This window comes from Borostomias antarcticus (genome assembly GCF_949987555.1).
Source record: "Borostomias antarcticus genome assembly, chromosome: 31".
Classification (NCBI taxonomy): domain Eukaryota; kingdom Metazoa; phylum Chordata; class Actinopteri; order Stomiiformes; family Stomiidae; genus Borostomias; species Borostomias antarcticus.
The window spans coordinates 2,054,213-2,070,479 of record NC_140264.1 but is presented as its reverse complement, the minus strand read 5'-3'; the positions used below and the strand labels follow the sequence as shown (position 1 = coordinate 2,070,479).

General features: G+C 41.4%; 1 protein-coding gene across 1 annotated transcript in view; it reads right to left on the bottom strand.

Annotated features, from left to right (window-relative positions):
• The window catches only part of slc22a7a (solute carrier family 22 member 7a), a gene marked incomplete at its 3' end in the record, with an annotated part of 68,453 nt that overhangs the window by 18,981 nt on the left and 33,205 nt on the right, over positions 1-16,267 (bottom strand). Inside the window, exons 3-4 of the mRNA XM_084460350.1 lie at positions 1,111-1,265; positions 683-851 (exon numbers count right to left, since the gene is read on the bottom strand). Coding sequence (XP_084316476.1) covers positions 683-851; positions 1,111-1,265 — 324 coding nt within the window. The remainder of the gene's footprint in view (positions 1-682; positions 852-1,110; positions 1,266-16,267) is intronic.

Here is a 16,267-nt window from a genome sequence, read left to right as displayed (position 1 = left end):
CTACAGGTCAATGAGTAGCCTAGTATTACTGCGCCCTCTATGGGCATGCGAGCGGTGGTGCGTAATGCCATAAAGCGTCTGTTAGAATAACGCAGGTCAAGTTACATTCTTATGTTCTCACATCAATACGTGTAGACTCACAGCAAGCATGCAACATCATTCTGGCCTGCATTGTGCTTCATAACATTGCTGAAGAACGCAAGGTTCCTCTCTGTGGTGAAAGAGGTGATCATTCACAGCCCCAAGTAGATGTCCCTGACCTCCCACTAGCAGCACTGCAACCAGATGGACGGCCAATGAGAAGAGTTCTAGTCAACCACTATTTTACTTAGGGTCATTTGATCAATAAAAACAGTTTAACTTTTTTATCCAGTAATACATTATAATTATTATTATTATTACTCATAAATTATTATTCATTAACGTCTGTGTCAATGAAATGTTGTATTACTTTGACCAACGAAGGCCTATAGAATGACTGCAAATCTAGGATTCTGTAATCCTGATCTTGTGGTATCTGGAAATTCTTTGAAAAAACAGGACAAAACCTACACGATCAATTTGATTGGGATAGCAAAAAAAGGGATTATGAAATCTAGATCATTCTGATCCAGATTAAATGTTTTGAAATACTGGGCCCAGGAGATAACAGCAGAGATACAGGGAGAAATGACCATCCTACCACCAGGAGATGATGGCGGCGATACAGGGAGAGGTGACGACCAGCATCAGATATCTCCAGTCCCTGATGAAGTATGCCAGCAGGGCCAGCAGCATATTCCCCAGGCTCCAGGACAGACTGATGATGGTACCACTGAAGGTGCGATGCTTAATGTCTGTCCACTCAATACCTGGAGGGTGAAAAGACACACAACACATGCATCATAGACTACTACTGTATGGATGCAAGCCAATACGATGCAATGTGATATTATAACATGACAATTTGATTTCTTATGATGCTCCAAGGGAAGTCTTTTGAGGTGTCAGCAGGGCTCAATCGACAGACACCACTGGGTACAAACAAGATACATGAAAGCATGTGCTTCAAAGTGACATACAGTGTACCACATGGGACATTATGAGGGGGAGAGAAGACAACATCCTTACTCAGTGCAAGTGTAGTGATGGACATTCCCGTCAGCGCCACACCGCAGAGCGTTCTTGTCACAGCAAACATGACGTAGGAGACGGAGAAGGCGGAGATTGTTCCGAATGCGGCGCTGGCCACAAAGGACACCAGAATCATGGGTCTCCGACCGAACCTGCAGAGAGGATTGGAGTGATCAGAAAACAGTCATATCAGGTTAGGGCTGATTAACGTCCGCTATCACTACACTGTCACAAAAGAGTGAAGTGTAAAAGTGTTTTGTCACCGTGGAAGAACCGATAGGTTTCATATTATTATTTTTTTAACAATATTTTTTATTGAGATTGTTTTTCAAATATAAACAAACAAACATAATAAAATAAAATGGTCAGTCTTGGCAGCAAGTACAGTATACCATCAAACGTATAGGCAAGTAAGTAAAACAGTAATTAATACAGGTCAAGATACAGGAGTTAGAGTACATACATGTACAGAAATCTTAAAGAACACACAGGCTACTCCAGTTTATAGGCTTATTCCAGCTGCCCCATCCCCACCCCAGTCCTTGGATTTATTGATCATTACCTACTTTTTGTTTCCAAAATTCCATGAAGCTCCCCCAAATATTTTCAAAAACTTCCAGCTTTCCCTTAGTATTGTATATTTGGGCAAGCATGCACTCACTTCCTGTTTGGCTCTAAGTTGCTCTGCTCTGCCGAAACTTTGTTTTAATACAGTTTTACACCATATCTTTGTGATCGTTTTTAGATATTGGTGGTTTCCATCTACTTATTTTAACGTAGTAACTATTTTATCAATCCGACGCTCGGATTTCTCGAGTAGGCTATTTCTGAGTCTCGGTCGAGAATGGACACTGCTAGCTAGTGCTAGCGTGTTGGCTATGGAGACGCTGCTAGCAGCACCGGCTACGATGACGCTGGCGGCGTAGTACTGGGACAAGATCAGGAATAGGACACCATCACCACAGTCCTGTGCCATCTCTGCTTTAAAACGTGCTTAGCGTTTGGGCCTTTGCCGGTAAGTCTTGTTCCCAGCTAGACCCCTACACAGTGTGCTGCTATCTCCGTGGCTGACTCCCGCTACCCCTATACATCCGTCTAATGCAGCGGGCTCTTTTTATAAGAGCACTTGCCTGTAAGTTTCGCCTTGAGCCTCTCTGGAGCATAGTAAAATGTTTTTATTCGTTTTTATTCTTTTCATTATTATGAATATTATTATTTTTATTCACTCCGCCCAGAGACCGCTGGCGGAGGGTATATTTTCAGTCGTGTGTGTTATTTCATTCGTTCGTTCAGTCACATAGCAGGATTATACAAAAACTACCAGAGCGATTTTCATGAAACTCAGTGGAGGGGTGTAGCATGGGCCAAGTTAGAACACATAAAATGTTGGTGTGATTAGAATAACTGGGCGGATACACGAATTAAGGGGAGACACTACAGTCAAAATGGGTTTTTTTCTTCCGAACTTCAATTTTCAGATTTTTCAATATTCTTCTATTATAACATGTATATCACGACATTAACAGAGAAATGGCAAGACTTGATTAAAAACTGCTATTTTTCAAATTTTTGTACCTGTGAAATAACCATATGAATTGATAATGCTTATCTTTATCTTATTATTTTCTTAAAATTAAGTTTTTTCAGTACCTGACGTTACTCGGTACCTGCTATCTCAACTTCCAGGGCAGGTGCATTTACTAAACTTTACATACTGATTCTCAGATGTATTCTGCAAATATTTACAGCTGGAATTGTGAATATCTTGTTGCATTTTCATTATAGGTTGCATTTCCTGTCTAAGAATACACGGAGCATCAATGCGTCAGCCCAACTTTTTTTTTTGCTGTTTACGCAATATTGTTTCTATTTTTTTCTATAATATAGTTTCTATGCATGTTATGCATGCCTAATTTCTGTATATAGTTTTGTAACTTATGTCTTCTGTTATTCTCTATAATGGCTGATTGAAATTGAAATAACACAAGTACACAAGTATGTTCAGTTGTGTTCATACATGACCACCTCTCATAAACACCACAATCAGTTACACCACCAAAAAGCTTACTCTTCAATGGTGCAAGTGTTCTATATTTATACTGAGTAGTGAGTTAAACCATTTCAACTCGATTACACCAACATTTCACACCAACAACAGCACCCTTTCTAGTTATTATTATTTGTGTGAATGCTGACTTCAGCATATTGTTCTCCAGTTATTTATTAGGTGAGCTAGCTTGCAGAAGCTAGCCCAACTTGTGATTTTTCCACTATTTCTTTCTTTCTTTCTTATTCTCCCCAGTTTTTGTCTCCTTAACTACTTCTTCATACTTTATGCTAGAAACTTCATTCAAACTTTGAAACTTTGAAACTTTTTAGCTCTTTAACATCCATTCAGATTTTTTATATTTTTTATAGATTTTTAGAAATTTAACTTTTAAAACAAATTTTTGTCCCATTGAAACTGCTTGAAACTGCTTTTGGAATGTTCAGAAACTTTGTTTTTAGAGTGGTGGCAGCTGTTGCTTTGAAAATATTCACACATTTTGTAAACTGCTGACACTCCTACAGTTTTGAAAGTTCATACACATATCATATATTAAAATATTCACACAACTGTGCTGATTCTTAGAATGTAAGTATCTAAGCTGTGTGACTTGTAGTTTTCGCTGTATGACGATTTGTTCGGCAACTGCACTCCCCATTGAAACGTATGGCAATGCACTCTAGCTTTTGAGCTGCTAATTTTGCATTTTTACTCTTTTTCTAACTTGTCGCTATTCCTACAGTGTTAACAGCTCATACACATATTATATATTGAAATGTTCACACAACTGTGCTGATTCGTACAATGTAAGTATCTAAGCTGTGTGACAATTTGTTCGGCAACTGCGCTCCCCATTGAAACCTATGGCGAGTGAGTCAGTGAATTCTGTGTGTTCTGTGCTTTGGTGCTGTAAAGCTGTGCTGCTGCGCTGTGGTTGCTATGGTGACTAGTATGGTTTAGTTTCGTTTATTAAAGGATCACCATCAGAAGCACACTAGTGTACATCTGATCTAACTGGTGACTAGTATGGTTGATTTGAAAATATTGACATATTTTGTAAACTGCTGGCACTCCTACAGTCTTAACAGCACATACACATAGCATACATCAAAATGTTCACACGCTTGTGCTGATTCGTACAATATAAGTATCTAAGCTGTGTGACTTATAGTATTTTAGGTATGACGATGTGTTCGACAACAATGCTCTCCATTCAAATGAATGGCTCTCCTCTCTAACTTTTGTGCTGCTAATTCTGAATTCATACCCATTTTCTAACTTTCTGACTCACCAGGGCTCTAAGGTGCGACCATTTTACTCACATTTGCGACTAAAAATAGTTTTGTGTGATCCGAAAAAATAATTTAGGAGCACACTGTGCGAGTACTGTTTTCAACTATTTCACTTTTTTGCGCCTAACATAAATCGATGCAAATTGGATCAAACTCAAAGTCAAAGTTTTGCGCACTCGTATACAAAACTACAAGTCCCACAATGTTTTAAGTCCCATGACTGCAACCTGCAACGTGCAGGACTCTCGTGATGACTCAAAAACGACTGTGCAGACGCCGAATGTCCCTGCCAGTAACGTTAACAAAATTAGGAAAATGAAGCCCATTCAATCATATTTTGCCCAGTAAAGTGGAACCAAGGAGAGAGAGGAATTCGGTGAGGCCCGGGGGGAGTCGAATCAACTGTCACTCAAAAATCGTTGTTTACACAAAGTTCTATGGATTCGATTAGATTCAACATTGCACCGTAGCCTACCAGTAACTTACTGGATCCACATCAAAACGCAATGAAATGCCTTTGACATCGTAAAAAGCGTTTTTTTTCTGAAATGCATGTCATAACGATCCAATGACATGTTCCTTTGCATCTACATTAAACTAAGCTTTTCCATGGATTTTACCATTTTTAAATGATTATTTGCGAAGATATTGGGCTTTCTTCCCACGTTTTTTCACGGCACTGGCAGCTATGTTTCATATCCCTACCTAAGTTCGCAAAGCATTGTGTGAATTTTCATCTACCCCTCGGTTTCAAGTCAGCATCTGAAACCACAGGTTCAAACCCCCTGGCAACAATGGACATGGAGGACAGGCCCTCTGTAGATCGTGTGTTCGGCAAGGGAGCTGACATCACCATTCGGCCTGGCAGCGACGCGCCCGGGGACGGGAGATGACATCACCACGCGACCCGGCAGAGACGCGCCCGGGGACGGGAGATGATATCACCATGCAGACTGGAGACAGTGTGCCGGGAACAGGAGGTGACATCGCCACGCAGCCTGGAGACAACACGCCAGGGGCAGGAGATGCGCCACGCAGCACAGTCTCCTCCCCAGCCCCCCTGCCTCTTGCCCCTCCTCTCAGCCGGCTCCTCCCCGAACTCAACCAGAGACATTTGCATCTTGCCCACATCTGGATGCTCCTCTAGAGTTCACTGTTTCCCAGGTGCTCGAGTCCATGATCTCCATCACAAACTCGCAAGCATCCTAGCCAGCTACATCAAGGCTGAATCCATCATCCTACACGTAGGAACAAACGCCGTGAGAGCCCGGCAGTCAGAGGTTTGAAAGGATGATTTTAAAGCACTTATAAGTTCCCTTCTAGACACTGGAAAACAGATCCTCTCTGAGCCCCTCCATACATTCCGAAGGGGTTGTGAGAGAGGGTGCAGACTATTCTGGCTTCACACCTGGCTACAGGACTACTGCGCTTCCCTAGGAGTCCTTCCCTTTCCTCTCCAACATTGACCTGTTCTGGACGTGGCCTAGCCTACTGAAACATGATGGTCTCCACCCAAACCAGTTGGGGGCCTGGCTGCTCTCCGAGAACATGGCTTCTTCCCTCAGGTGTTGGCATTGTACTGAAAATTCTACCGCTCCATCTCCCCTATGTCCTGTTCCTATTGAGTCAGTGCACACAAACGGATCGGTTGGTATTTTCAACAAAGTAACTACCTGGTAGGCCTATAAACACGATAAGTCCATGCCTCTCTTCAAAGAACTTACAGAGCCAGCCACAGACCAAATTGAGTATCCACAGACAATTTGATATGCCTCTTACAAAGTGTAGCTCGAACCAGTCCCCCCACCCAGAGAACATGTCCATGTTGTCATGACAATTCTTAATATCTGGTCACTTGCTGGCAAGACGTTTCTCATAAACAATCTTATATGTGAACATAAACTTGACTGTATGTTTATGACTGAAACTCGGTTAGATACCAATGGGTCAGCAGCCCTGATTAAAGCTTCTCCCTCCAACTACATTTTCTCAGTCTACCAGAACTGGGAAAAAGGGCGGAGGAACAGCCACCATAGCAACTGATGCTCTGAGCTGCAGGAGCATTTCCTTTGATGATTTTACTTCATTTGAATATCATCTATTGTAGAATTTCTCGTTCAATATGGGTTAAGAAGCAAAACAGAGTTCAACAGAGTTACCAGAATTTATTAATTCAAGGATTGTTACAAACACTCGAGTGTGGCTTCTTGTCAAGCAACCTGCAGCAAGGCTGGTTAGTTTAGAGAACCCCAAGTGCAATCTGTGCTCCACAATTTAAGGCAGAAGAGTATGACTCCCCCTTTCTTGCCCACAAATCTGGACTTTCAGGTGTCGTAACGTTCCCCAGGACATAGACCACTGGAGCCTGTCCTTTTCATCTCACCCTGAGTGTAAAGATTATCAGATTACCGGACCACTTAGAGTACCTATCTGAACACATTCCACATTCTTAGCCTCAACCCCAAAGATTCCAATCTTACCAGGCCATTCAGACTACCTGTCTTAACACATTCCAAACAACCCCAGCCCTCTGTCTCTCCCTGTGACATCTTGAACATTAAAACATTACATATTCTCCGTTGTCTAGAACGAAACTTATTGTTTTACCTTTACACATGCCGTAGTTTTAAAGTGCCACTCCCCAGATCTAGCAGTAACTGTGTATAGACCACCCAAGAAATGCCTTCCCCTTTTATTGGATTTTTCAGAACTCCTGTCTATGATTCACACAAACTATGATCAGATTATTATGACTGGCGATTTTAATCTGCACAATGAGGACGACTTGAAGGCAAGGGATTTCATTAAGCTTCTGAATTCCATGGACTTCAGTCAACATGTTACTTGTCCACACCCTTGACCTTGTGATCACACAGGTCTTAAAACTGTTGTATCCTCCATCAGTGACCTTAACACATACTTGCCAACCTTGACACCTCAGAAATAAGGAGCATTTCAAAACCAAATTCTGTGAGGGGGGGTGGGGGGGGGGGGTTGATGTCCTGTATCCTACTGACATAATGAAAATGTTTTTTTTTTTAAGCACACAGCAACAGGATTTATATTGTTCAATCATTTTATTTCACGAGGGATTGAACTGAAATTGAATGGGCAATATCTGTGTAAATTAGTATATATCAGTATCATATTAAGTAATATCAGTATCAAATATAGGCTATCCCTTTCCTCTAAAACTCTCAGTGAGAAATGTTAACTCTACTTTCCGAGTGTCTGGAATTCCGGTTTGAGCAACGCCATGTGAGGACGTGTTGGGCCGAGCACTTCAACAAACCTCATTTAATTTGATCACAATTACACTCTCTATCGGTTTTATGCGTTCCAATATGACTATAAAGAAATGAGAAAGTAGGATTTAGTCAGAAGCAGTGTTTAACGTTAGTAGTAGAACTAGATAAACCATGCCATGCAACAAGGGTCACGGAGCTAGCATGGCTGCAGCTAGCGCTGCCGAGGAGGCTAACGCCGAGGGTGAAACTGAGGGTAGCCAAGAGGCGATTCTCCGTGAGATAAGAGGACTGAAAACGGAACTATTCTCGAAGATTGACGAGAGGGCAGAAATACAGGCTACCGAGATGAGAGACCAATGTGAGAAGCTGAGAGAAGAATTTAGAAATGTGACAGACCAAGCAAATAACAAGACCGCAGCACTCGAAGCCCAGGTGAGCTCTATGGAAGAAGCCGTGAATGACCACTCAACGCTATAACCTCCCTCCAACAAGAGGTAACCAAGTTGAAGCGAGATGTCAACAACTTAGAGCAGAAGAACGAGGACTTGGAGGCTAGATCTCGCTGGTGTAACTTGCGCATAATCGGTGTGAAGGAGAGACGAGAGGATGGGAAGCATGCTCCGGAATTCGTTTCGCAACTGCTTAAAGGAGTAGTAAAGGGAAAATGCATGTTTAGCGCTGTTTTAAGGTTACTTATGATCATATACAATGGTTCAGATCAAAACATTGACAAAACTAGCACTTTTGAGAAAGTCTGATAATTGCTCTACCACCGTTTTGGTCATAAAATGGATGTAGGTGTGCACGGTGAAAAATCATTCAAAAAACATGTTAAACTCTCAATTTCAAAGACAAGAAACTCACCAAGGTATTAGTTGGCGTTATACAAGTCAATGGATTTCATAAAATGGTCAATAAAACCCTAGAGGATTCATACTTTGCGGCGAATTTGATGTCAGAACACCAACGGACATCAATTACCCCCTCTGTGAGCTTCTTGTCTTTGAAATCAAGAGTTTAACATGTTTTTGAAAGCTTTTTCATGGTGCCCATCCATTGTATGACCAAAACGGTGGTAGAACAATTATCAGACTTTCTCAAAAGTGCTAGTTTTGTCAACGTTTTGATCTGAACCATTGTATATGATCATAAGTAACCCTAAAACAGGGCTAAACATGCATTTTTTTACACATACATATACATTTTACTACTCCTTTAAGGACTCTCTCAGGCTGGACAAAGCTCCCCTATTAGACCGGGCTACCGCACTTTACGGGAGAGACTGGGAGACGACCAACCTGCACGAGCTTTCGTAGTGAAGTGTCATTATTTCCAGGAACGGGAGGTGCTGATTAAGAAAGCCATCCAGAAGGGAGAGGTCGTCACTCCAGATGGTGACAGGATTCGCATTCAACCCGACTTCACCCAGAGGATTGTCAAGCAACGGGCTGCCTTCAACGAGGTGCGGGGTGAGCTGCTAGTAGGCCTATCTATCTCTGTAACTGTCGTCGGGTCTGTATCTGTTAACTCATATGGAACAAGGTATCGGGACAAGTAGAGGTTTAATACAGTAGGCTAACTAGCTAGCTAGCAGAGTGTTCTCATATGGAACATGGCATCAGGACGAGTAAGCTAGCTAATGGGGCTGACTAGAGATGTGTTTGAAATGGTTCACTCACTCCCTATTCCCTAAGTAGTGTTACCCATATAGTGAACTACATAGGGAATAATTGCTTCGGATATTCATGGAATGTACACACCAGTTAGCTAGCAACTACGTGGACACGGGCTGATCTACTATATGGAATTGGACCGAGGAGTGTTCTCATATGGAACTAGGCTAACACAGTTGTTTCAATACCAGCAGTAACGTTTGTGGTTTAATTTTTGTCCTTCGCTTGGCTATTCTGTTGGGGTGAATTGACCAGCTGTTTCAAATCGCCGGACGAGATGCCCGCTTCTATGACTGGATCTACACAGCAAACAAGCATAACAGTGCATCATGAAGACTGACGACTTGCTACATTAGGCTACCTCCTGGAATACCCCACTTAAGGTCTTTCATATTGAAATTCTCTTGATGGTCTGGGGAGTTGCGAGACGTGTTAAGGGAGTGCATCAGTCGTGATCCTTGACAGTAGGCTACCAGCCTGCGCTGCGCTCAGCACAAAGTTGGATGAATGGATGGACTTATTGGAATCCTGGAAAATGTTGATTGCGCTCTAAAATCATGAAAGCATAAATGTAAAAATGCAGCAACAGAAGTAGTCTAGGTGAGATGGTGGTTTAAATGAATGGCAACACGTAGGAAAGCATCAATTGATACTGGTGATAATACTGATAATCTACAGTAGGGCCTACCTCTGGCTGAGTTCATGGTTACAACCATTCATCTCTTACACATGGGCCTATACAATACTTGCACAATACTTTGGACGTTTAATCCATCTATCAATCAAACTAGCGAATTCAATCCAACACCTGTGGAATGGCCGGTCATGGCAAAGCACCCGCTAACGTAGGCTACCCCCCTCCCCACGATCCAGGGCTAGGAAACCGGTCCATCCAGTTTATTTGAATATAAAGGAATTTGTAGGGGGGGGGGGGTTACAATAGTCTAGTCCAGGTTCGCTGCCGAGTGGCGAGCTAGTCAGATATGGCGCATGCATGTGTGGACATTGTAGGCCGATTCTGTAAAACCTAAAGAACAAAAGTAGGCTACGTTCAACATTCATTGGAGTTGTCCAGTTGGATAGGCTAGTATAATCTAAATAAATTGAGGACCTGTATTTTCAGTGTTTGCTGGATGTGAATGCCACAGACAGACAGGGAGGAAATCTATTCGTTTCATTGTTTCATTGCTTGTGCTCTGTATGCACAAGATAGTTAATGTCCGGATATAATTGGCAGTAGGGCGTGAAAAAACCCTATCAAAGGCCAAGATTAGAAGGGATTTAAAGATGTAATTGGTCATTTTAAATGGACCTACTTTATATTTTGATGCCTATTTGAACGGACTGCATCGATCAATGCAATGACTCTTTCCATGTTTTTCAGTTTTACCCTTTTCATCAATAAAACATCATTTTTACAACCATGTCTCATTGATTGGGAAGGCATTTAGAGCTGCCGGTCTATTAGCCTACTTATTCGGACTCAGAGGATGACATAACTGTTTATTGAGAAAAAAATGATAGGCAGGCATAGGCATATAAAGAAATACCACAATGCATGTAGTCTAGATATATTACATTATGGTTATACACTTTATGGTAGACTGCCCTCTCGCTTGCTATAAGCAGGCTACATTGTGGCTGTTTTGTTCATCGCAGAAGCCTAATGTCAATGGTTTCTGACACTTGGGTCTCAAAATGTCACTGACATTATTGGGTATAAGTAGCCCTGGAAAGGAGATAGAAGGCTGGTAATTGGGCGACATATAGCACCCCACTGTGGGATGAACATATGTAAATATGGGCCTTCTACTTGCATCCTTTGTGGAGCTGTGGACAGTACAAAATGTCCTGATTAAATTAAGATTGTTAGGCCCAACTGTCCATTGGGGTACCATTTTGACATGTGGGACTCTACAGGGGGTGTCCATTTGGGAATCATTTGACATTTCGGATTCAAAAGTAACGGAATGGAATGACAGTTGGTGACCTTTTCATGTTTCTAAACATATTCATGGCTTCATGACCCTTTCACTATAGCTAGACACTTGCAACCACTTGTATGTTAAAGTGGACAGTACAAACAACGTGTGATCCGGTGTTTGTGCACATTGGTCAATGGTAAGACCTTCAAAATGAGTTCCAAAGTTTGAATTTTCGTCCAGGATTCCCAAATGTCAGTGGTGTACATTTGGGAATCTTTCATGGGCAAATTACCCTTAATATTACTCTAGGAACCCCATATTTCACACGCATAGCAGGGAGAGTGTTTACTATTATAATGTGAAAGAATAAACTGCCCAAGTCCTTCAGAAAAAAAGTTTGTCTTGTTGGAGAAACCACGGTCTATATGGTATCAGGATCATAGCCCCTGACACCATCTGTACATCTTGATCAGATTGAAGCAACTTTTTTTCTGAACATGCAATGGTGCTGATTTTTTTTATATGTTGTTACCACACTCAAATGGAGCAGGACGGTCTTTGATCGGACCCGCTAGGAGCTAGCATGCCTGCACGGGAACAGTGAGAGTTTGGATATGGGACGTACATTTGGGAATCTTTCTTTATTCCCAAATGGACAGTATGGTTCTGGTACTTGCAAAGGTAAAATCAACACAGGACCCCTCTAGCTGGTCTTGGGTCATGCTAAAAACCCCACACACTGATAAGCAAGACTCTATTTTGATGGGAAGTGTCCAATTTGGGAAAGATTCCCAAAAGTCAAACGATTCCCAAATGTCGATGCCCAAATGTCAAAAGAGTCTCAAATGGACATGGGAAGATTCCCAAATGTCAAAAGAGTCCCCAATGGACTAGTCCCAAATGTGTCCCATGTGTCAAAATGATTCCCAAGTGTTCCCCATTCATATCCAATAGGGATTCCCAAATGTCAAGAGTCCCATATGTACACCCCCATGGAGAGTCCCAAGTGTCAAAAGATTCCCAAATGGACACGGGAGGATTCCCAAATGTCAAAAGAGTCCCCAATGGACGGTTCCCAAATGTCAAAAGAGTCCCAAATGTACAATTCCCAAATGTCAAAAAGGTACCCCAGTGGACAAGATGCCCAAATGCCAAAAGGATCCCAAATGTCAGTGAGTCCCATGTGTCAAAATGATTCCCAAGTGTCCCCATTCAAATCCAAGTGTCAGAAAACGGGTTCCGTGTCTGAGGTCGTAACCCGAAGTTATAGCCATGTCTTTCAAGGTTTGAGGATATTTGAAAGAGAAATTAGGATGACGCAGCTAGCGGATGATACAGTCCTCTTCTTAAAAGATAAACAACAAATAGAGATAGCACTCAAGATGATAGATACTTTATCAACAGCTTCAGGTTTAAATAAATGTGAAATATTAAGTATGTATGACACTGAGGAATCCTTAATTTGTGAGATGCCTGTTAAAAAGGTGTTAAATATCTTGGAATTTATATTTCAAAAAATCTTAATGATCGTCAAGTAAAAAACTTTAAGCCCAAGATACAAAAAACTAAAAGTATAAATGTGGCTTCACAGAGATGTGTCCCTGTTAGGTAGAGTTCTTCTCAGTAAAGCGGATGGCATCTCTAGATTAATTTATCCTACTCTCTCTCTCTTTATCCAACAATCCCTCTGTAAAGAAATAAATAACACCTTAATCAATTTTGTTTGGAAAAATAAGTGCCATTATTTAAGAAAAGAGATTTTAGCAGATTGAAAAGGCGATGGTGGCATGGAGATATTAGATTTTATGGATGTGAAATTTTACTTTTAAAATAATATTGTTAAAAGAATATCTGAAAAATCCAGAATCCTTATGGTACTTTACTAACATGACTATGACAGGTTGGTGGTGCTAGAGAGTTAGAGGTGTTGACATAGACTTGGTGACAAGGGTCATGGGACCGTCCCCGATGAGTGTGCCTAATGTGGTTATGATACATCAAAACGGTACTGAGATATGACCACACTTCCTGTTTGGCGGCTTGGATGCCAAATTTGATTGGCTGTAGCAAGCGAATGCCTTCGACAATCGAAAATCCCTGTAAGACTTTTGTGGACATTGGTATAGAGAATGTGTACAGCCAGTTTCATGTAGATTGGTGAAAATCCCGAGGAGAAGATATATTTTAAGTGTTTTACACAAAATACAAAATGGTGGGAAATCCAATTGGTGTAAAATTACATCATAGGGTGAACTCGGCATGATCCAGGGATTCCAACGGTACCTCATTTTTGAAAATCGGTCACACAGGTCAAAAGTTGTGTGCCTAAACGCACTTCCAACTTTGACATGGTGGTGGCACTAGAGGGTTCAAGCTGTCGTGATGACACTTGCTTACAGGGGTCATGGGACTGTCCCCAATGAGTGTGCCAAATGTGGCTTTGATACATCAACAATTTGCTGAGATATAACCCCATATCCTGTTTGGCGGCTTGGATGCCAAATTTTGATTGGCTGTAAGGAGTGAACGCAATGGACAATCAAAAATCCCTTTAAGAATCCTATAGACATTGGTCTAGAGATGACACCCACCGAGTTTCATGCAGATTTGTGAAAATGCCTAGGAGGAGATACATTTTAAGTGTTTTTCATAAAATCCAAAATGGCGGAAAATCCAATCCAATCCTCCTCGCTTGAGCCAAGGAATCCAACGGTACCTCGTTTTTGAAAATCGGGCTTACAGGTCAAAAGTTGCGTGCACAAACGCACCTCCAACTTTGACATGTTGGTGGCACTAGAGGGTTCGGCCTGTGGACATGGGTCTTGGTGAAAAGACTCACGGGACTGTCATGAATGAGGGTGCCAATTTTCACAAGTTTTTACCATACGGTTCTATGAGCTGCCATAGACTCCCATGGCAGAAGAATAAATAATAATAAATAAATAATAAGAAAAGGTACAAGAACAATGGTGGCCTTCGCTGCTTGGCCCCCAATTATTTTCACAAAATAAGGAGAATTGCTCCAAGAGGAAAATTTGTATGGACCTCCCTATCTTACGATATTAATTGGAAAATGGCATGGCTTCTTCCTTATAAATATGTTATCTCCCTCAAAATGAAAGAAATTCAATACAAGATTTTACATTACATTTATACCACTAATATTTATCTGTCGAGGTTTACAGACATTGATAACAAATGTGAATTTTGTAAGAATGAAGGAGACGATTGAACATATTTTTTATGATTGTCAGTACTCTTCAGGATTCTTGAAAAAAATTTAGAAATATTTAATCTCACGAACTAAGCATCCACTTAATTTGGAATTGAAAGATGTGTTGTTATATTATGAAAACAAATCCCAGAAAATTCAGTATATTTTTAATTTAATGATTTTGATCGCCAAATTTCACATCCATACAGCTACATTTTCAAAATCTCTCCCTTCCTTTGTTAAGGGGAGACACGTTTGGTGAAAACATCGTTTTTCAACGCCCTGGTCAAATTTGAGATTTTGTGCTAGTTTGCTTCCATAACATGTCTTCTTTCATACGAGTGGAATTAAAACATAAAAAATACGCATTTAGATGTTTATTTTTCTTCATTTAGTCTGTTTGCGTCTGTAGATTCTTCCTAAAATCACCAAAAGTTAGCCTTTTTTCAGAACGTCTCGCAGCGTTTCTTTCGTTTGGACCCGGTCATGCCAGCTATCATTGGAAAGCTCTGGCTCTCTAGCTCAATGTTATCGCAACCAAACCTGATAGTTTCATTTGTATCAGCAACCAATCGTGGAAATACAAAGGCGGGTTTGATGCTAACCGTGAAATCTCATTGGCTGTTGTTGATTTCTGAGAACGTGATTGGTTCAGCGCGTCATGTGACACGTTTCCACATCCTTATATCTAATCCAAACAATGCCGTCTGTAAAGCGTTCTAAACGTAATAAGCAACAACGACAACAGTGTTTGCCCGCAAGGTTGAACAGAAAACCAGAGAAACTAAATGGAAAGGTTTACATTTATGAGATATAAAGTGCCTATTCGCGCAAGTTGTCATTAGCCGGTGCTAGCATGTCCAGTGAGCAGCAGGGAGATGAGGCTAGCGTTAGCATGTCCAGTAAGCAGCAGAGAGATGCGGCGCGTTTGAATGAGCTGATAACTGGGTTGATTTGTCCTAATTGTGCAGGGACTGGTCTTAAAATTAACATAGATCCTCAGAATAGTGGGTTCTGTAGTACTTTGCTCTTAGAGTGCAGTCTTTGTGAGGAATGGCTATCGCAAAAGTGTCTACACATCGACTTGGCTTCATGATACAACTAGGAATGATGTTGCATTTGATGTCAATGTGAGGATGGTCCTCTTAGCGCACGAGTTAGGGTTGGGGTATGCAGCTCTCCAAAAGATTAGTAAAGTGTTGGATCCTAGGGCTTCATCTGAAAACGTATCAGAAACATGACAAGAGGGTGACAGGTAGGCTATTGAAACATGTTCCCTCTCTCTCTCTCTCTCTCTCTCTAGCCAATATCAATAGCCTATACATATGCACAGTAGTCTCCCTCTCTCTACCTTTGGCATTTCTACATGCATCCATAAACTGACCAAATAAACTGTTTTAATTTCAGTTGCTGAAATAGAGAGAGGTCTGGAGTCCTTGCACAGAAGCAGAGAGCAGATTAGGCAGGCATATGCAGATGTGGACCCAGAGGTAGGTAAGCTGACTGCCAATAAATGCAAAATGTTACAAAATTATTACAGTTATTGAGAATTATTACAATAATTCTCAATAACCAGCGTTCAGTGGACAACATGAAGGCGGCAATATGGGGTAGTCTGCTTCACTGATGACAACCCCATGCGCACCAGGAACATATTGTGGTTTTAGGACAGTTTTGTGGACTGCAGCTGAGTGGGTTCTACAAACTAGCTGCCTAGAACAGTTTTGTGGATAGCTAGTGTGGTGCCATCTGAGT